Below are 23,005 nucleotides of genomic sequence, written 5' to 3'. Positions count from 1 at the left end.
TTCTATTTTGACGTCATTTCTAATCGAAGAAGAAGAACCGGTGGGAAATTTGACATTGCGGGAAAGTTTGCTAACACAGCAATGAAACTACAGTTTTAAACGTAGACATGGACCGCTACGTTTTGGTTTTATCCTTTTGCCAAGGCGATGACCACTTGACTGGCGATCATAAGTGTAAGTTTTAGTTTCTAACAGACTATATATAGCTATAAAGTCGGCGTTGTTGAACGTTGTTTCGCTAACCAACTGTCGACTGTTTGATGAGTTCGTACACTTCAAAAATGATCGTCTGTTGGTTTTCATCAACATTGTGACGCTATAAATCTGTGGTTGGATTCCAGCTAACTATCATGTTTTGTCCAGTGTTTTATTAATGGGCAGTAGTTTTAAGACACAGTATGGTAAATTAAGAAGTGTATTGTGGATGGAATAGTAATAAATCCTGCAATTTAAGACAACGTTAAAGCGGTTTTTCACAAGTCAGTTATGCTTTTTTGACACTTCTGTTACAGGAAGAGTAGAGATGGGAAGGAATGTGCTCTTCAACTTGAGCTTTTTTACTAAGAAGTAAAGAAAAAATGTAGTGCAATATTGTTTTTCTGCATCTGAATATCAGAAATTTATTTACAAAACACTGGATAATATTTTTATAATTAGTAGTATGCTCTGTGCTAATAAGGAAAGTTGTTTAAGCAGGACTGTGTCAAATAAATTAGTATTTTAGTTTGAAGAAACTTTCCAGCATTTTGTGACTGTTTCCAGGTCTGGAGGCACTAAATAATATCTATAAAAGACTCTTGGAGATTTCAGCTCAGGAGTCAGCAAAAGGGATTTCTGAGTTTCCAGGTAAAACAATTGATAAATGTGACTGACTGCTTTATGCATGTTCTGTGTTTACATCACAATCTCTCTTGTTTCCTCAGCTTGTTCCCTTAGTGGCAGCCCAGCAACTCCACGGTGGTACTTTGCTGTTCAGGTGTGCCGAGGAGCGACACAAGTGAGAAAATCAGAACATTCAAAACAGTTTTGGTGATATTTTTCTGTCTTACAAATTACCATGCTTGTGTTTAACTAGGGAACGAATCACACGTTTATTTTGTGATTTAGAGGATTGACTCAGGCTTTCAAATATCAGTTTCATCTTTAAATATCTTTAACCCGTTTTATAGTTTTGCAACTCTGATTGGGAAGAGTTGGGAACAAACCATCAGAGAACAGACTCTGAAGAGGTGAACCTTACTACACCCGAAGAATGTCTGACCTCTCTTAGTAACCAGGAGGCAGCAGACGACCTGCCACCTCTGGCAGAGTAAGTGCTGATTTTATTTTCTGTACTTATACCTTCTCCTTAAGTTTATATTTATAACTAATTCATAAAACAAATCTGTGTATTAAACTTACGCTTACCCGAGACAAAAGTATCATAAATTTTGTGTGTTTTTGTAAAAAATATAAAAAAAGCACAGTATGTTTACAAAGTAATTCATCTTTGTCAATCAGGTTGTTAGAAGAGGCTGCAGACGGACTTCATCAGCTGACAGATAAGCTGCCTCCGCCAGGTAAATAAGAACACAGTGCCCCTCCTTCTTGTGTTTTTTTTAGTTTTCTTTGTTCACACTATTGTTTAGAGTTTCTCTATCATTATAATATGTATGTAATGATATGTATATAAGCTTTCAGATTGATGGTCTGTCTATCCTCTGATCTACACCTATGGTTATTGATATGATTAAAAATAGGAAGAACAAGATCCAAGATTCATGCTACTAAGAAAGCTTCCTTGGTTTTTGAGGCTGGGCTGTGCTTCAGTCTGTGTTTTGTTTTTTACAGTTGTTATATTACTTGATAATATTTGTAATAAAAGTTACCTTTTGAAAAGGAGACATCTTTTTGACTGTCATTTAACTCTTTCTTAGGGAAAGCCTTGCTGGATGTTCTGCTGCTGGCCTCAGCTGAGCAGTCCCCTCCAGCTAAAGACCTGCTGCCTCTGCTGGGAGCCCTGAAACACATGGCCTGCTGGCAGGCTGCAAAGATCAATATTGTCACACAGAACATTAGTGGGTGAGAAGGCAGCAATTACACAAAACATGAGATTACCCATTGTAAGTGACAAAGACCTTAGACCAGTACAGAATGTGCAAATCTATGTATATAAAAATGTTGATTTACAAATTGGTTTCTTGCAAATAAATTGTCTCAGATTCACCACTAGGGGGAGTTAGATGAGTAAAAATGAGCAAGCGTAGTAAATTGTTTGATCAAAAGTATGTTCAATATATGTATAAATATGATCACGTTGACAAAATGCCAATTCAAACCTTCAAAAAAAATAACCATGCCTGTTTGAATCTGAACCTGAATTAGGCTTTGAGATATAAAACTCAACTTAATGCAGAAGCTTTGCTTCCTTTCTTCCAGGTGGGAAAAGGTAGCATCCTCTCTGAGTGCAGGACTACTGGAGCCTGCTGATCTGTTCAACCTTATCGACTACAGGGAACTGTGGAGAGGAGGCCTGGTTATCAGAGAAAAGAAGGTGAGGACTGGGACTTTTCTATTCAGTTTGTCAGAAAACAACCATGTATCTTTGGGAGGAGTATGTAGAGATGATTGAAATCAATGACATAAAGAAGAAACAGAACTGAAGAGAAAACCTGACCGACTGATTCATTTTTAAATAGTCTCAAAAGAAAACTGTTGTTTCTATATAATTGTCTCTTTGAAACTTTTAATGACTGTTAACTACAAATACTTCATAATCATTTCATTTACAGGTCTTCCAAAAATAAATCCGTAATAGTGGAATAATATGGATCCAAAAACATACACAGAGCATAACAAAACTTTTTCCTCTCATAGTTTTAAGAGACAAATACGATTAGTAACATTAAACAGTAAAGAAATGTCTCTTTGTACATAATTTATTTCACATTTCTCTTGTTTTTGGAATTTAAGGGAACTTTACTGTTGTTTGGCCAAAGCAACATAACTATGATGAACAGCAGAGTTGGGTGGTAGTGATTCAGACCTCTGGTGGTGGTACCCAAAAGGGACGTCTCATTAAAGAAGAGGAAGAGGTTTTTCTGGATCTCAGCAATTTTATGTTGGTAGTTTTTCACACACAGGATTATATGGACTTTTTGAAAAACGTGCGTAAAGGCACACTAAATCCTAAAGTTATTTTCATAAACCTGAAGAATACAAGCTCAAAGATTTCTTAGTCTTGGTTTGAATCCACACTATGGTAAATGATTTTTTTTTAAATGTTTCTTCTTTTTTGTCACACCTAAAAGTTTCAGTTTTTAAAATAAATTTTAACTTCAGAAAGAAGCCATTGAACTTAATCGAAAACACAACACAACTAACTATCTATCCATTTTGCGGACGGATATTTCTGCTAATATTTGAATGAGATCGAATTTATTTTAAATGTGTAATTTGCAAGTAATTTGCTCTGTAAACGTATATTTGTCACGTCCGGTCTTAATGAAATGGCATCTCTCTATACTCTATAAGACAAATTCCAGTTTCTAGGTTTGAATTATGCTTCCATTTTTGTTTATGTATCCATTAGTATCAAATTATTCATGTAGACAGACCAGCGAAGAGAGCAGATTTTTACACTTTTTTGTCTCTTCGATGGGGGTCCAGTGGTCTTTTACTGCTGTTGAATGAATGGAGTAATTACTGCAGGTCATCGGTAGGTCATGGGAAATATCTTAGTGTTGCCAACTCTACTCTGGCAGTACTGACTGCCTGGCCCGGGCCAATGCAGCCTCGCAGAATTACTCACTGAGGATCACGGTAAACAAAGCTTATGGGAATGGACATTTTTGCTTCATTGAGGCACAAAATGTTTAGGAGCTGTTTTTGTCTGCAAGCTGTGTCTTTAGGACTTGTAGCTCAAGTTTTTTTTTTTCTCTTTGTTTTTTTAAAATCTACTGTATAAAAAATTAACAGGATAAACTAAATGTTTTTTAGCAGAAGAGATAAAGTACATAGCTTGCACACCAACTGCCTGGAGCATTTAACCAGCCTTGACAGCAGCAGAAATGCAACCAAACTCTGTGTCACAAGGATTCCACCTGTCCCCTCCAGGTTCACTTGTACACGAAAATGTTTGTATATCAAAACATTTTTTTGTGTTTGCAATAACACCCCTAATCAACATATTTAAAAACTAGGAGTTTGCTTATTGCAGGCTTTTGGCAAGTTACTGATTTTCAAAATGTATTTATTTACTTCATTTAAAAAAAAAAAAAGCTTGACCTGTCAATTTTGATTTTGACTAATACAAATATTTTTTGTCTGAGATGTCGCTAAATAAAGCAAGAAAGTCGCCAAGTTGGCAACGGGGGAGGGTGACTATTGTTAACTGCAGATCTGACCTGATGGGTTGCTTTATCAGTCAAACCTCTCTAACTGGACAGCAGGGGAGAATGATTGATTTTTTTTTTTTTTAGGGCTCTCTTGAGGTAGATCAGTGGATAAGAGCAGCTTCACAGTCGGCCAATCACCAATCTTCCAAAACTAAGATAATAGGTGTCAACATATCAATACACCTCTGTGTAGCTTTCAAGTGAATGAAGATTAAGTGAAAATTAAATTTTCTCATGATTACAAAGTCTACACTGGCATTGTGACTGAGTCCTTATTAACTCACTGATCTATGAGGTTACAGACGTTGGAATATTCCTTTCTCCTGTGGTATTTTGTCTGAACTTCATTGGTTTCTTTGGTTTTTTTCAATCTGTCAATTACTCAGAAATTTACTGTATGTAGCTTTTTTTCTAAAAAAGAAAAATAAAGCACTACTTTGTTCTTATAAGAGGACTTTTTAGTATTTAAAGGTCGTAGCACAATCTTCTGGGAGAAGAGAGCTCAAGGTTTGTTTTCACACCTCCAACAGCCTTGTGATAGTTACATAATAAGTCACAGATCTGAAATGCTTGGCAGAGTTCTTGGTCCTTGGAGTTCAATAATGGTCCTCACTTGTTAAATTTTAAACAAATAAATGAGCAATGTGTATAATGAAACTCTGAACTTTTTTAAAAGTTTACTTATATCAGTTTTTTTAAAGGATTTTTTAAAGGACTATTGAGTTTCATGAACCAAGGTCTGATGAAAAAATTTGTCAAATGAATCTTCCACTAAGTCATGGTGACGTAAACACAATTCAGCTACAAAATGGCAAGGATCCCAATTTGACTCCACTGTTGATAGGGGATATTTACAGCCATAAAGACTTTGAGAAGTCAAGGCCTGGGTAAATAAACATCTAAGAGCGATCTGGAACGCCTGGCACTCTGATGTCTCTTTTTACCCCAGCTTGTTGTTGGCAATAGGTCTCTGTGGAAAGGGCTTGTTTACTATCGAAACTTTAAGAAATTATGAAATATGTGCGTTGGAGGATGGAGGGACACCTTTGAGTCTTTAGTGTCCACTCTGATTGTCTTTCAAAAATGTTTATGATCTAGTGTCAATGTAACATTGCTGATAATTACCAGGATTTTGGACAAGATTGTAACATCAGCAGTACCGCTCACTTGTCAGGGTTTAAATTGCTATAGATGATTCATCCATATCCCATGGTGCTGGTTACTCCATTGCATGCAGGAGAGGATTTTTTCTTTTTTTTTTGCCTCAGCTGAGTCTGCTGAGGCAAGCATCCTGCTTCTCCTTCACTAAAGTGACCTTTTCTGAGTTGCTGCCTTCAGAAGTAAGTGGGCTCCAGCTGCCACTTGCTAAAAGGTACACAGTTGGAGAGAGGAGAACATAGAAGAGGTCTCTAAAGAAAGCTTGTTTCAAAAGGAACAACACCGCTCCAGAGCCTTGTGCTGCAGCGCGTATTTCTGTATGAACTGGTCTTGGTATCTGTAACAAACTGCTGTTTGGTAGTTGCATAACATGGCTTTTTTCCAGCAAATGCTGCGTAACAAGCACTTGCTAAAAAGACAATTCAGAGGAAAGTCAATAACAATAAAGGATTATGTTTATGTGGTTTGTGTAGAACAGCAATTAATTTCCACCGGCCGCTGTGCTTATTAAGAGAGCTTGTTAGTAATTTAATATTTCTTCCTTCCCGTGTGTGTTCGCCTCAGTATGTATCAGAACTTCGCTTTGATGGCTTTTCCCTGCGCTGTCCTGCGCATCGGATAGTAGACTCCGGTCTCTTTCAGGCTCCCACCATGAGTGACAAAGTAAACTCTGAGGTAAGTCTCTCAAAACCAAATTTTTGTATCCCTGACCTTTTTAACGCTGATGATTGTATTTTTTGCTTTAGATTAAAAATGCATTAAGTCCTGAACTTACTTTGAGCTTTATTTTCATGAATATATATTTATGCCATATAGTCTTTTTTTGTTGCTGCTGTCCTTGTGTGTTAATCTGAAGCCTGGGGAAGGTTTTGGTTAAATGGAGGAGCAGAGCGATTGTATTCTTGTTCTGTCTGTTCTTAGAAACCCCATTTGGTCTTGCCGTACCTCCCAGGTGTTTATTAGAATGGAGACTATGCACTCTTCTCTCCTAATGGTTTCTGATGGCTGCAAGGAGATGAGGTCAAAATGGTCACTTTCTTGCTGGCCTTTAATCGCATAGCGGAACTTGTAACATTCAGGCAATTGAAGCAAATCGATTTTATCAAACAAAAAAAAAGAAGTGCTGACCTCTTTTCTTCCTTGACCGTTCAGCTAGAAAATTACATTTTTATTATATATATTCAGTTCTGTTGTCCATGGCGTCTGAAGAGGGACATTTTTCTTTTTTCTTCACCTATTTTCACTCTGTCAGGTTTTCTCGTTTTGACAATTTTCCTCCGATGTTTTTGTTTTGAATATTAAAAGCGAGTAAATAATTTTATTGCATTTATAATGTTAATTTAAGTGATTATGGTGATTTCTCATCTTTGAAACACTGAGGCTGAATCCAGCTAGTATTATTTATGAAAAAAAAACATTATTGTGCTGCACTTGCCATAATATTTTAACAATTGCCAAATATGTACAGACTTACCTTCACCATAGATAAATGCCAGATCTGTGGAATGTCCAGTCCTAACATAAAAAGCTGTACGCTACTATGCACTTGTTTGTTTTACTTGTTACAAAACGAGAAATACATAAACATTTTTGCTTCTCATTGAAGCTCAACATTTATCCACCTTTCAGTTTTCCACGGCAGCAGCCACCATCTTAGACATGAACTGTGTCTGCCTCCCAGGTGTTGCTTCTGTCCTTGTTCAAGTCTCTGCAGACATAGTTAGACTCATTAAGCAGAACCATTACTGCTGTAGTTTATGACTGTTCTGTTCCTAATGTTCCTAATGTTTGTTTGTGGTCAATATGCTCTCATAAAGAGATTTGCTTGTACAGTTTGTTTTTGTATCACAATGTGTTTTGTAACAATTGCATTACAATGCCTAGAACAGTGCAGTAATGGGCTCACTATCAAGATTAATAAGTACCAACAATAAAACCGAGTAAAGAGGAGTTTTCCCAAAGAACTCAAAGTAATGTTTGGCTTTTTTTTATGGGCATAGAGAGGTGATCTTTCTATTTTATTAATTAGACAATCAGTAAACATTACTTCGATGCGAGTGTTTTTCAGGGAAATTTTGTAAGTATTAATTTGCATGTTTATTTTATTGGTTCCCTGTTGTGATAGCATGTTTGTGTGTCTCTGTCCTAATTTTTAAAACGGCTCCAAAGTTTAGATGTGTCTAGGTGTTTGTTGTGTGTGCGCAGCCTATTTACTTGTCCGTAGGGATTAAAACAGAAAGCATGTGTCTGTGATCTCATCAGACTCCTGTTCAGAGAAACAGATGGCAAAGATTGTTTTGGCATAAAAACAAAAATAAAAGAGCGATGACAACAATCATACCTCAGCACCACGGGGAAAATGACTTTTAAAATAACCTGCACACAAACACTCACATACAGGTTTGTTAGCTATACTGGGGGAAGAAGTATTTCTGCTTCCATTTTTCTATAACTGAGCTCATGGTGATTTGTCCTGGAGACCCACCTCCTGCTGGAGGTTCAGGGTGAATTGAGGCACAGCTGACGGTACGAGGCCTTGGCAAGTTGAATTGAACTGAGTTGAATGCACTACCTTGTCACTGTTCTGTGTACTATGTGCTGTGGTTTTATTCCTCTTTTTAGATGTGTGTATTTTGTTTTAAAAAAATGTTCTTGTATGAAGATTTGTTTTTAAACATATTTTGCTCTCACTCATCCTCTATCTGCTTTGGTTCTGCAGGTTTTCCATTATTATGCTCCAGTTTTAGACTTGGTTCAGGTGGTTGATCTGTCAGAACTGCCCACCTTTCTGATGTCCAACATTCACTTTGAGTTGTATCCTTCCTAATCCATCTGCTTATGTGCATCTGTGCATTTAAGAATAAAAGGAAATTTGATAACTTTTAATTTCAATATGCGTTTATGGTAAAGGTCAGTAAGGTCAAATTAGCTTGAACAGAAACGCATAAAAAAAAACATTTTTCCTCCATGTTGTGCTTTAGAATGGTTGCAATTCAAAAAATACAATAGGGTTATTGAAGAACAAGTCAAATGCGATTCCTATTAAATACCTCTTATTAAAATAAGTCACAGTTAGGTGTGAGTAAGTCTGTTTTCTGTTGCCTGGATTTAGCAATGTTCCTTTACAACAAATAAAAAGAGGCCTGTCTGGGAAGTCGGTGAAAGCTAAGCTTCTCTTGGACCAGCTGAGCGCTCTCCGTGGAAAGGTACTGATCACTGTCTGTGCGGTTTACTTATATAAGATCTTTTCAAATATTTTAATATCCTACCTTGTACCTTAATTAATTCCAGTCAAATCTGTCACAAACTTTTCGTGAATAGCAGGATTTAATCGAGGAGACATGTTTTTCATACTCTTTGTAGGACTGAGGTTTTGGGCGATCTCATGTTTATTTGGTCTTTCTTCCAGGTTGGAGCTTTGTTCAGCCTATCCTGTATGATTACACCGATCACACAGCCTCCAGCCAGTCAACTAAGCTCCCAGCGCTGGAAAGAGTGTTTATCCCGCACACCAAAGTCCTTTCTTGGTATGACTTTGCATTTTAAGCTGTGAAATAAATTACTTGCAGCCCCTGAGATGCGGACTGTCATCTTCTGAAATCAACTGCATCTGCACTGAATTATTGAGGTACTTTGTTAAGAATGAAGCCTCCAAGGGTGATATAATGAATTATTATGGAAAATAAAACAAAAATGCTGGGTGCATTGAAAAACAGAGAAAGGTATGAAATAAATGATTACCTTCCCTTTGAGTAAATTACTTATACAGCAAATTGAACAACAAGGATGATGTATTTTGTGTGCTTAGATCCTCAAATAAATCGATTTATTATTAAGAGTACAAAAGTAGAAATGACCTATTCAAGAATTGAAAATGAGCTCCTCTAAAGCAGGCATTGCTATGTGAAACAAACCGAACCAAGAAGAAAACTGAAACATTTTTTGATTCACTATATATCATCTTGTCCTGCAGTGCCCGATGTTGAGGTGAAAGGTGAAAGCGCAGTCTACTTCCTGTTGGTCCAGGGAGCGGACGATGTCGGCTCTGGTACCTGCACGGTCAGGTTGATGCATTCACACAATCAACTTAACGGAGCTGCTGCCATGGCAACCCTCTCCAGCTTGCTAAGGGAGAAGCCTTTCTCATCAGGTATTTTATATGATAAGACTGCTGTGTTTTTGTGTCAAGAATATTTACTGAAATCTTGACCTTTGTATTTATTTTTATTTTATGCACTGAGCCTTTGTACCTGGGGAACAAACTGTGTCCCATTGGGTTAGATCAGCTGTGTAGACAGGTCTAATAACATATTTTGTAAATGTACCTTATTTGTTTCAGAATGGTTGTAAATCATTTGAGTTCATTAGTTGAGCAGATGGTTTGTTGGTCAAGTTGTTGAATGAGGTAATGGTCCCTGTTCATGTGTTTCATTTTAATCCTTGATTCCATTAAGACCTTCCTTGCTAGTTTCTCATTCATCCATTCACATCCACTTGTACAATTGCTACTCTCTAAATGCAGCACATTATGTCCTCACTCAGCACCTTTCTATAAAAACTATGTTGAGTTGCACCAGTCACATATCTTGTGGCTGAATAATAACATTTTTTTTTCTGTTTTACAGATAAAAAAATCCTTGCTGTTTTAACATTGAAAGGTTTATTGCAAAAAAATTCTCAAAAAACCCCAAAAGGAACAAAACCTCCCCTGTTGTTCAGAGCAGGAAGAAGCAGTTTTTTTTTTTTTTTATCATTCACCAATCATGAAATATCTTGCAACAGAGCTATAAATTGATGTAATGACTCTTTATGCTCTCTTTGAATTTTTAAATACTAATCTGGCTGGTTGAAAGAGTCAATATGATCTCTACCTGTTGTTCTTGTTCTCTTTTTTTATTGCTGTGTTTTAATTACATATATCTTGTCATTGTTTTGCTTTTTAATGGCTTACACCATTAAAATATAGGATTCTCCCTTAATAGGCTTCAAGAGGATTAAGTGGACAAATCAAATATGTCCCAGTTTTACAAGCTAGTTTTAAACTTATTGTACTGTCTCAATTTGTGACATATATTTCTTTCTATTATTTGAAATTTTGCTTTTGTTGTAACTCTACGGGAGAATAAAGGCGACTTTTTGTCATGATGGATTATAATGATCATGATTTTGTGTGAGAGCGAGATCAGTCTCTGTGAAACAGCTCTGCAGTTAAACATGATTTTAATTTTATTTCAAATTAAAGTCTATATTTAGTGAGTGAGCAATTAGCAACCTTTAGCCTTTCCTGTTAAAAAAATATTGCATGATTCAGGCAGTTGGCATTACTAAATGTGAATAAAGATTACAGTGATGGTAAAGAGGTGAGCCAGCCACAAGAACTTTTGCTTCACTAAAGGTATATTTCCAGTCTACTTGCTGAAACTTGCAATTAGAAGAAGGGTTTAATAGCTGTTACAAAATAAAGATTTTGCCACTGATCATTGAGAAAAACCGATATATATTTTTTCTTCTCTTGCTGGTACTTCGAATCTTCTTGTGCTGAAGAGTTGCACTGTTCTCATATATGGGTATTTTATCAATGTTTGCAGATAAATGAATATCAGCTATTTGTTTAATGTGTTGTTCCAAACTCCTAAACTTTATTAAAATAGAAGCACCATGGTTGAAGCTTATAGTTGTCATGGCTCACCCTCTTGTCCATATTGCAGTAAACTGAACTTTAATACTGTTGGACTCCACGGGTTCACTTTATTAAACCCGCATGTCCCCATTTTTCTGTCTCCTTTCTCCTCCTCTTGTCTCTCAAAGCACAAGTTAGTTGCGTTTGCTATTATTATTTTTGTCATTTTGACAGTAAAATAGGGAAAAGGGGCAAATAAGATTTATTCAGAGAAAATTTGTGGGAGTGAGAAGCAGATGAGTGACACTTAGAAGAAATGGAGTTGTTGTAGATGGATGGCTGAGTTTGGTTATAAGTATCTAGAGGAGTGGAGATGTAAGAAAGTCCTTTGGCTGAAAGTTTCCCGTCTTTCTCTTTGGCTTTACATGAGATTTCAGCCCTGCTGTGAGGTTTCCTCTAGTGGGTTGTTGCTGTTGCTAACATTTTATGCAACCTTGAAGACATGTCTTTTGTAGTTAAAAAGCTTTAAAATGCAAAGGGAAGCCACAGAAGGTGCCCTTTATATTAAAGAAGCATTTTGTTGTTTGGAAAAGCTGATTCTTAAGTCACTTCTGTGTACTGCTCCATGTTTGCAATGACTTGTGGCCGATTCACCATTTACAGGTTTAGCTTTCTCGGAATCTGTTAATATCTGCTATTTTTTATTTTTTTATCCATTTGACAAAATTTTCACAAATGGGATAAAATTTGGCCTCTTTGTTCTCACATTGAAAATCAAAACATAATAGTTAAACCAAACACCTGGAGTCCAAAGTGGCTAAGCACTGAAATGGTCAGAATGTGAATGAAGAACAAGCTCCATAGAAATTTTGCTCCTGGGCTTAATTATTTTAAAACATTTCACTGATTCTGAAAGTAGAACCAGTGCAAGCGTAAGTTTGAAGCGTGAGATTGACCTCCAAATTCATCAGACTTAAATACAATCAGCTGAATATATTGGATCAATCCACGGAGGCCACACGTGAAACGTAAAAGATCTGTTACTAAAATCCTGTTGTCAGATGGCATATCACACATTCAGATGGAGCCTATTATTGATCAGAGGTCATAATGTTATGCCTAATTTATCCTTAATTCTTCTCTGTATGGTCTTAAACATTTACTGTCAAAGACCTAAATCCAGACAACATCTAACAAAATAAAATTTACCTTTTTAATTATGTTAACAACGAAAAGAGTAATCCACAGTTATTATTTCATCCCTTTTTCTCTCTTTGATCAGGAGAGGCCGATGACAACTTCCTCCATCCTTTGTTGTGTCTTCAAGGAGATTCTCTACTGAGGAGGGAAAGAAAGGTGGCCCAGGTTCAGGCGCTGGTTCTCAAAGAATATCTTAGTAAGTGAAACAGAACATGATAAATTAAGAAGGAAAAACTGAACATATATTTTATTCAGTTACAATTACAAGAGATTGTGTTTGTTGGGTGATATTTGTATAAAACTATTGTAGAACATTTTTAAAAAGCCATGAGCAGAGTGTAACTTTCTGACATTACTAGACTTTTATTTTTTTAGACATGGCATCAAATAGTAAAATAGCACGTGGGCCAGCTGCAGAAGTTCAGCAGTTTCCTCGGAAGTTCATCTGATTATTATGAAGCTTGTGAGTTAAGTGTGCTCCCAATGATTGATGAGCCCTTTTGTGCTCTTTGGCATGTCTCTGCAATGTGTGTGTGATCACTGTACAAGCTGAGGCTTGTGTGTTTCAAGAGCTTCATTTATCATTCTCTTTATGTTTCACCCGCTCTCTTTTAACCATGAAACTTCAAAAATCACAGAAAAGCCTACATTTTGCAATTTAATAGAACCAAAAAAATGTTTTGATTAAAATGCAGTTCAATTCTAACCCTTTTGAATGACCTACCTTTTTAATGTTGATGGATTGATCAGTTTTTTTTTTCTTTTTTTAGTTTTAGTAATCTTATACCAACCAGGTGATTACATTTTCTTTGACAAAACTATTATCAATAGGATTGAAATGTTTTTTTGAGCCTGCTAGAAACAGAGGCAACGTCACACTGTGTGAGAGAAGGTTTTACTTTTATGTTACAACAAAGAGGGAGAATATATTAGGAGTGCACCGATGACATTTCTTTGGTGACTGGTTTTCAGGTAGCCCCTGAAAACCAGCCACCAAAGAAATGTCATTGGTTCATTTCAGTGACTAGATAATTTCTTCCAGATAAATGTGTTACATATTCTTTCTAAAGGATTGTCATACCAATTTATGAAAGGCATACTGGCTTTGGAAAAGGCTCAGTTGTGTATGTCACATTTAAACCAAAGTGGAAATCACACAAGTCCAAGTTTTGGAGTGAATTCCACACAAAACTTAACATATTGCCAAAACAAAATCCTGCCTCTGTTTATTTATAACCAGGGCAGAAAGAAGAAACTTCAGCTCCGTGTTTGGTGCCCGTCAATGACTTGAAGGCCATATTGAATCTTGCCAGGGAGCAGTACCTCAAGATGTTTGACTCCACTCTTCCAGTCACTGAAAAATATCTGACAAATGAGCAGCCTGCAGAACATACAGGTATGAACTAAGAAAATCCTACAAACAAGGCAGCTCAACATTTTGCTTTTTGACACAGAATTCAAAGCTGCACATATTTTCTCCTTTTTTATTCCACTGTTTAAATGCTGTTTTTCACTTTGTCTGATTGCCTTCAACGGTTTTCCCAGTTTAACAAAGAAAATGTTTTATGATAACGTTCAATAAAAGCTATTCTTCTCTGAATATGATTTATCGCCTTCATTAGAATTCAGTTTCTTTAGTCTGTTGTTTTCCACTAGAAAACAGAAAGTTCAACCCACTGCTTGCTAGAAAAGATGCATTACTTATGGCTGCTCATTGTTTAGCACATCAGTCTTCACAACATGTAACCTCATTGGGTGACCATTTCAGAAAGCAGTGGTTTATGATTTGCAAATGAACCGTATTGAAAGGAATTAAATTTGTGCGGTGAAGGTAGCAGCGGTTCTAGCTTTAGGGCTTGTAGACACAGATGTCAAGCAGCTTTCATGTCATAAATGCTTTAATATCAGTTGGAAATGAGTTTTCACTTTACTGTCCATCATTATTTTCATAGTTTAATCGTCTTTGCTTGGAGGTTGAGGCTCAGTATGTGTAATAACATTAAGAGAAACTGTCGCAGCTGAGCAATTACCTGATTTATCCAGTCATATCCCGAAGAGTGCGCATTATTGTGTGTCTTGTACATTCTGTATTCTGCGCCACTCACATAAATAAAGTGCTCCTGAACATTATACAAAAGAAAGAAGCACTTGGAAAAAAAAATCAGGAACAGCTTTGATGCGCTGCTGACCGCATGTGGAGACAAGCAGTCTAAAGGGCAACTTTGTTTATTTACCTGTAAATCCCTTTTCACCCTCCGTTCAAAGGAGGTGTGGGCTGATAAACTTTTAGGGCAAAGTGTCATCTTTTCACGCAGAAATCACTTTTCTCCCTCAGGCTATCGCTGTGCATGCGATGTTCATTCCAGCCATTTGTCAGCAGCATCGACTGCCTGTCCCGTTTACCGTTACCTACGTTCTTCTTGTCCAAACAAAAGAAAATGTGCAGAGTTGGTAATATTTAGCTCGTGTTCATTCCTTCAGACTCCCATCCTGCCAAAAGCTCTGCGCGTTGACATGCATCAGGGGAAAGTTCAGATAACTCTTGTAATCCATCACGCAGCTCTTGTTGCTTACATTATTCAGCTTACGGCACTGTCGCTTTGTCTGTTTATCATGCACCAGCTTTTGCTCCCTGAAACTGCTTTCATGATCTGTGGGCTTCTCTTCACCTCTAATATATAATGCCACCTGTATAATGCTTAACTGATTCTTTATGACAGCAGGACTTTTGTTCCTCATAAGGAACTGTGAAATTTATTTTTCATCTGCATCTAAAAACTGATAGATATTCGCTGCTTCTCCTCTTTCTAGTCATGCGCTTCTGTATGCTCGAACTTTTGGGGTGAGAGCAGAATGACTTACCAAGAGAACACCTGAGGTTGTGGTTTATGGAGGTTAAAATGAAGCCAAGCACGGAGCCGCGACATACAGTTTATCATTGTGGAGCAGAAAACTTTATTGAGGTTTTATATGATAGATGGAATCAAAATAGCCTATTATTGTAAAGATAAAAGAAAGGTATATACGATTTCCCAGGATATCTGAATTGTGTGTGGTGTCCATTTATATTTTGACCTTTTTATTGTCTTCAGAAATCATCTGTTCTCTGTAAATTCAGTTGTTCTGTAAAGGCCTCAGAGATTTATTAGTGAACAAAGAGCATAATGAAGGCTGAGGAACATAGCAAACAAGTGGGGAGAAGTTTAAAAAAAAAGGCAGATCGAAGGAAAAGCTTTTAAAGGCTGCAAGCAATTGAAACTTGAGTTGGAAGTTGACCTTAAACTTAAGACTTGTTTTGTCTAGTTTTTAGATCCAGCTCTAAACTGTATTATTTTTCTTACAGAGTTACAGACTGTCTTCCAACAACCATCTGATTGGCCTGAGAGAAGCGTCCTCCACAATATAGAAAACCTGCAGAGAAAGCGACAGAGGAAGAGGTGAGCAAGATTTTCTGTCTGTTTTCCCCAGAGTGGGCTTTTAATTCTTAGAATAAAGGTATTTATCATTCTTATATTTATATGTCTCTTAGGCTTGGTCTACTGGGTCCCGGCTCCACTGAAAGCCTCCTGGGCCCTAAAGACAGCCAGAGGGGCTCATCTGCTTTACTGGATGCCAAAGAACTTCTAAAACACTTCACATCTGATGGCTTGCCAACAGGGGAGTTGCAACCGCTGGCTATAAACAGAGGGTTGGTTCTAGGGGTTCTGTTTCTGATGGGTTTTTTCCCCTGACTTTGTGTCAGGGGAAAAGCATCTTTAAGTTGAGCACCAAGAGTGAAGCTGTCTGAGATATTCAGAAGGAAACTGAATTTTTTTTTAACATTTGAGAAACTTTATTTTGTGTTTTTATTGTGTTCATCCACTTGACTGCTGAAGATAGTTGGTGATACAGGATTGAAATGGATTGAATACAAATGTTTGCCGTGCTACTCACAGGGTCTTTAGCAAGTTTTGGTGGGCAGAGCATCATCATAGTCATCATCATTTGTGAAAATTGAGTTTAATAAAAATATTATGAGGGTCTTTTGATTTTCTCCCTACTCATGTGTCTCTCTTTCTGTCTGCTGCTCCCTATCTTCTCTCTCAACAGTAATAACATGTTCCAGTTGTCACCAGACCTCTCTCCCAGGACAATCAGCAAGATGCCCTTCAGCATTGCCTCATCAGCTCATTACCATGGCATAGAGTCAGTTTCTGTAAAACCCTCATTGCTTTTTCACGACACTTCTAAAGGATTAAATGTGATGATGTTCCGATTTAGACCCAGCTGTCTCTGTTTGCATAGATTCTGCCTGGATAAGCAGCAATCCCTGGACCGAGACCAGGCTTTTGTGCGCCTCCAGTCCCGTCTGATTCGCTACGAGACACAGACGACCTGCTCCAAGGAGCCCTTTGCTCTCCCCTTTGCCCTCAGCCCTGCCCCCTCACCTGCTGTGATGTCAGAACCAGGAAGTGTTCCCGATGGAGAGACACTGCAGAACAACGATGTAGCGCAGCTGAAACGCAGGTCCTGGGAGACTGACATAGCTGGAGGTTATCCTCGCAAAAGGTTTGATGCTTTATATTCCTCTTGTGTGAAGAAGTGGAATATGAGTTGATTTAGTAAAAACTAAGGCGAATCCTTGAAGTACATCATAATTTAAGGTTTGCTCTTCTCTGTGTTCATCAAGGCTGGTGAAGTCGGAGAGCAGTGACTCTCTGTGTTCGCAGAGCAGCGGCAGCAGCGGCACGCATCCCGCCATCAGGTCTCTACGACAAGCAAACAGATCCCAGTCCGCCTCTTCCTGTACGAGCCTCTCCTCAGCAACAAGACGGTCATCAGGTAGAACAAGAACATTTGGAGCATGAAAGAATTGAAAGAAACGAGGGACCCCGCTGTGTCACGACTCCTCTTTTAAATTTGTTTTGTTGTTTCAAAGTGGAAAAATCTTTTATGCCTTTATTAAAGCTTCCACTCTAACGCTTCAGGTTTGGCGATTCTCCCACATCCAGAGAGACTGAAACCCCAACAGCAGAAGGTCATTCAGGGACAAGCCGAGGACAAACCTTCCAAAGAGTCTCGCTCCCAGAAACACAACAGGGTGAGTGATGCATGCTTCGTTATGCTGGCTAATTTACCTTGGTGCAACATGACGGCGCTCCTTTACCAACATTTGTCTTAATCCTTAGTTTGAAAGTCATACTGATTTTCTTTTTGTTGTCAACAGACATTTATACTTTACAAAATCACTTATGATTTCATTCAGGATCTTTATCCAAAGTTAATTTATTAGCTTCTCGGGTGAAATTGTGCTTCCCCTTATTCTACATTGTTTAATGTACAAGTAGCAACAAATCACCCCCACAGCATAATGCTCCCACAACTATGTTTGGTACAATTTTCTTAGCTTTGTAAGCTTGACCTTCAATACTCCAAGCACACTTCTTACAGGGCTGGTTCTCACTCCATGCAGATTTAAAACCTATTTCACTGAGCAGAAGGACACCAATGTTCCAGTATTTTCCATTTATCAGACTTGAGCCTTGCTTGTGGTTCCTGGATCATTCTTAAACAGCCTAATTAGTTTATTTTACTCTAAGGGAGATTATTTGTTGTTCCTCGGTTGTTCCTGTGTTTAAAAGCCCAGGCAGTCCAAGAAGACTAACTATTTTATATGAGCTTCACAAATTCAATTATGCCAAGCTATAAAAAGCTGGAAATTTCTCATCATCCTTCTGAATATCATTTATAGGGTGTATGCATAAATGTGTATTTGGCTATGTGTAGATTAAAATAAATTCTCAGTAAATTTTTGCCTTTTCACCCTTTTCTTGTTTTTAAAAAATTAAACTATTGAACCCTGTAGAAAAAACATGTTATATATATTTTAATGTGCCAATTATGCATATTAACATATATATACGAGACCCAGACAGATATACGTCTAGGTATATATACCAAGACGTATATCTTTTTATAGAAAAAGTACAAAGAGCGCAGAGTGACATCTTTACTTTCACAGGTATTTTCTGCCAAAGCAGCGGGGGAAATTAGTGGTCACACTGAAACAGAGACACACTTCTTTTCTCTCAAAGCAAACATCTTTTTAACAAAAAGAAAAATACAATGCCAATCTGCCATTTAATAGAAAAAAATCTACATACTGGAAAATGTCCTTTGTGAGAAAAATAACTCAAAAGTAAAAGAAAAAAAACAGTTTTTATACAACTTTTGAGCTGGATTGATGCTCATTAAAACTCTGTTACTGCTTTTCATTTTTCTGTCATTGTTGTCACAACAACAGATGCTTACCATACTATGATAGATAGGCTTTTATACATTCTTCTAAATACTATAAATACATTTATATATTTATTCACTCCATCGGAATCTTTTAAATTATTGAACTATATAAGCTGACATAAGTAATGCGTACTTTTCTTTTCTGAAGTATTAAACAGCTGACACTTGCTGCCATGCAGAGGCTGAGCCTGCAGCTTGAAATCTTAATTTTTTTATCTTGAATCTTTCAATATTAAGATTTGCCCTTCCCATAATATCTCCACAGTATTTACACAATCAATTGTTATTTTTTACAAAAGTGTAAACAACTGAATATTCCACCCCCACCTAACCACCAGTTCTAGTGGCAGATGGACACACAATCAAACCCACCGTCTGTCTGGATGCTACAGATGAGACCCATGCAACGGCTCCAGCAAAAATAAATATTTTATATTCTGGACGATTCACTTTGACTGTGTGGGTTGAATTGTAATGCTGCGGCTTATTCACTTGTTTTTAAAACTTTACAATCACCTACTCCCTGCCTCCGCGGCCACACACAGATTTTTGTCCCTCATCCATGGGATACACACTCAGAAATCCATGCAGGACTCCGCATGGAGTCACAGGTCCAACATTCGGCGCGCGCTCCGCCTCCCGACCTTCACTCGTTTTGATTTCCGATTACTATGCAAACACGCTTATCGTCCAAACCCGAGTGAAGAGGAGAACAGTTGGCTCTATTCAGAAACAATGATCGCTCTCTTTATTCAGGACAGAGATTAAACGCTGCTTTTCCACTCCTCCAGAGACTGAAAAGCTCTGATGATTTCTCACAATAATTTATGGCGCTTCCTCAGAACCGTTGCTGTGACAAGATTAAAGGCGGATCCATTTATTTCAGGAATGTGTTTTTTCCCTGTCAGGACCGCCAGTGAAATATTTCCATGTTTGTACCTGCAAGTTCTCTCTGTGAATGTAAAAGGCGAGTATTTATGTAAGAACGTCAACCCCCCCCTTCAGTCCCCTACAGTAAAGACACTTTGACATTCACTGTTTTTAAAAGGAAAACTATGCTAAAATTAGTTTCTGTGAACTGAGTTTGCATTAGGTGGTTGGGGAATAAACAGAACTACTTTTTATGTTCTCGCAGATGTACTAATACGAAAGTGTGTGTTCCTCCTCAGATGCTGCAGGAGATTGTAGCTAAAACGCTCAAACACCATGGGATCGCTGTCGAGCATGAGTGCTTCGAGGCCTGCAGCAGAAGACTGTTTGATATCTCCAAGTTCTATCTCAAGGTTTGTCTTATTAATGCCGTCACCGTGCCATTGTTGACTTTTTATTTAACGCTTTTTATTTTGTCTGGCACAATGTAATTTCAATGCTAGTTTCAGATTTACTTTTTTTTTTCCTGTCTTTTCGCTTGCAGTTTCTTATGACCTTCTTATAAAAGTAATACAATGTTGAAAAAAATTTAAATATATGGGAATAAATGTTTTTTGGAAATTAAAGGACCTCCCAGCTTCTTACCCGTGCATTTGTGCAAAAGAGAAAATGCTCCCAGAGCTGGATCGCACACTTCTCAAAAATTGTGATGTTGCAGAAGAAATTAAATGTTTTGTTTTTTTTTCCACATCAAAAAAAGAGACTTTTAACCCTAAAACTGACTTTTGATGGGTTACAGTTAGTATGGTGACAATATAACATTCATAAAAAAAAGAAAAATTGGAACAAATGTGTTATCTTAAGATTTCTTTGGCAGTATTTGAAAGGACCCAGGTGTAATAAAAACATTTTTTCACTGAAAATTTCAGTCTTTGGTTTCCAACGCTGACAATGTTGAAAATGAAAAAGACGACTAATGTCTATAATGACGTTCATAAAAATTTAAAATAATGTTCATCAGCAAGCTGTGTTTTGGGACTGCTGGCCTTTACTTTATTGAATATTACTTTCAATAAATGTTTCCTCTTTTAATAAGTTTGTACTTTCGTATCATCCCAGGATCTGAAGACATCTCGGGGTCTGCATGATGAAATGAAGAAAGCAGCCAGCAGTAACGTTAAACAGGTAACGCCATCATCCGCCGGTTTGGTTTTCTTTTTACAGTTTCTGTCCTGCTGACTTGTTTGTTGTCTCTGTAGGTTGTTGACTGGGTGCTGGAGAAAAGCTCAAAGGAAGGGAGGTGATCGTCAATAATAAGCGCCGCAAAGACGTTTTAATTGATGTTCGCTGAGGTTTTGCCTCAGTGAGCAGCTTTTCTTAAATTTCAACTCATTCATGAGAGTGATTGATGTTTTAAACTTTTGATTGGTTTTAAACAGATAGATTAAGCTCATTTAATTAACTTAATCCTTTTATTTGATTTTCTTGCCTTTTTTGCTTTCCAAAACTTTTAAAAGAAAGCCCATTTTAAACTTCTGTTTGTATGGTTTTGTGTTTAAACCTACTTATTTACTCTCAAGGCTCTGAAGCCATGAAGCTAAAAAATCAAAAATTAAACAAAGCAGAGCCACCCTGCTAAGAGGCCGGCATGGCAGGCGGCGAGGGGGATCTACATTGGTTTGTTGTTTTCTGTTCTTTTAGTCTTAAAGTTAACTTTGCTTCTAAACACATCAATAATTTAGTTTGTATTTATTAAATTTTTAAAGCACAATAAATGTTTTTATCTTTAATGCATATTTTGTTATATTGTTATAAAGGAGGTATGGCTGTGTAGCAAATATAGGGGGGCATGATGTATTTAAGCAGTGCATTTTCTATTATATTAAATGACCAGAGGTAAAATATCTCCTGTTTTATTGGTTTCATACTAATTTTAGGTGCGTCATAAAAACTATTGCTGCGTTTACACCATATCTGCAAGGAAAAAATATTACATCAATACAGCAATTTTCAAACCTATACTATAAATGTTTATTTTCACAAAGAACAAATAGGTTTTTTTTTGTGATATTTGAGCTTTGTGATTTTCTATTTTGATAATACAAAATACAGTTACGCTTCCTAAGAAATACAGAGGTTTGTGTTTAACATGACTAAAGTGAAAAAGCTTAAGGGACTTGAATATTTTGATTACGGTCTCGTGTTCACTCAGGTTTACACAATTTATAATAAAATCTAGAAACAAAGTTATATTACATAACTTGTTAAATCTTAACCACAAGCACTAAAAATGCCACTACTTTGTGACTTTGCAATAACCTTTCTTTATTTTGCAAAACAGGTATCAAAATGTTCAGATTTTACTGAACGTCAGTGAAAAGTTAGCTGAAAGAGCAAGGGTTTGTCTGAACTGAAGTTATTGCGTCGTCACGTATGAACAGTGTAACAGTTAGCTCTAATACTGCTATTAAGTGTCTCTTTGCTAAATGTCCCTTTTCCTGATCAGTTGATATCTAACGACGTCAAAGCTGTGTCATTGCAAGGTTCTGTAAAGATGGTAAAAAGCAAGTAAACACAGATACATTTGGTATTTGTATTGCAGAAAAGTCCTTGAATCAAACTCTGGGCATGTGTAGAAACAAATTGTACCATCTCCCTGTTTTCAAGATATTCAAATTGACCAGCAAAACAGTTTCACACAGTGATTTCCATATGTTAGCTCTATGAAGTAGAAGCTATGTTAAAGGGAAATTCTTTATGAAGGAGGAGACACTGAATGGTGGCTTTTTTTCAATCGTGATAGCACAAGCTCAGTCTGGCAGCAACTACACTAAATTATTTTAAGAAGTTATTCTTTATCGGTTCCAGAGGAGGAATAGAATTACTTAAATTCAAGGTTGGTTTTTCTTGTGGAGAAACAACTCGACTGTTGGAAGCCTGACTCATTCACGGATGGGTTCTGCAGGGCACATTAAATGAATACAGAGAACATGAAATGAGTTGCCTGTCTGTTGTTATTGCATGTAAAATACATGCTATTAATTCTTGTTCCGAGGGCTTGAAGATGAAAGAAAAGATGAGAAGGGTCACCTCATTTGTGAGCTGCTTCCTTAGAAAACCTCAAGCTGTTTTAGCTGGAGTAACATTTGTCTCTCTGAAGGCCATTCTTCAAAATGCAACTCTACAAAAATTCTTCTTCTCTCCATGTTAGCAGTAGTAAAGGGTGTCCCTTTTTCTATGGGAAATGCAAGACTACAGTTTATACATTACCTTCAGCTCTGTGGACAGTTGCATATTGAGGACCAAAAGTGTTCACACCACCTGAACTTTTCCACAATTTATCATGTTACAGTCCCAAACTTCAGTGTATTTATTGGAATTTTATCTGATTAGTAGTGTGTAATTGTAATGTGGAAGAAAAATTATAAATGGCTTTTCAATATTTCATCTCACATTTTGTATTTAAGGCCCTTCAGTCAGTTACCTTTACTTGAATTGA

At 37.1% G+C, this 23,005-nt stretch overlaps 1 protein-coding gene across 1 annotated transcript; it reads left to right on the top strand.

Annotated features, from left to right (window-relative positions):
• The first annotated feature begins 43 nt into the window (after positions 1–43).
• On the top strand, positions 44–21,296 carry mtbp (MDM2 binding protein). Its single transcript, XM_055042044.1, has 23 exons — positions 44–174; positions 763–846; positions 924–997; positions 1,170–1,309; positions 1,501–1,559; positions 1,917–2,061; positions 2,419–2,533; positions 6,099–6,209; positions 8,254–8,348; positions 8,674–8,740; positions 8,944–9,061; positions 9,508–9,684; positions 12,437–12,550; positions 13,595–13,750; positions 15,698–15,791; positions 15,884–16,042; positions 16,444–16,539; positions 16,639–16,902; positions 17,024–17,175; positions 17,322–17,434; positions 19,806–19,919; positions 20,626–20,691; positions 20,766–21,296. Exons 1-23 carry the CDS (start codon positions 108–110, stop codon positions 20,808–20,810), a joined length of 2,625 nt encoding a protein of 874 aa, XP_054898019.1. The 5' UTR covers positions 44–107; the 3' UTR covers positions 20,811–21,296.
• Positions 21,297–23,005: the final 1,709 nt, after the last annotated feature.

Source organism: Poeciliopsis prolifica, unplaced genomic scaffold (genome assembly GCF_027474105.1).
Source record: "Poeciliopsis prolifica strain line A6 unplaced genomic scaffold, Auburn_PproV2 SCAFFOLD017, whole genome shotgun sequence".
In the NCBI taxonomy this organism is placed as follows: Eukaryota; Metazoa; Chordata; class Actinopteri; order Cyprinodontiformes; family Poeciliidae; genus Poeciliopsis; species Poeciliopsis prolifica.
This window is presented reverse-complemented; position numbering and strand designations above follow the sequence as displayed.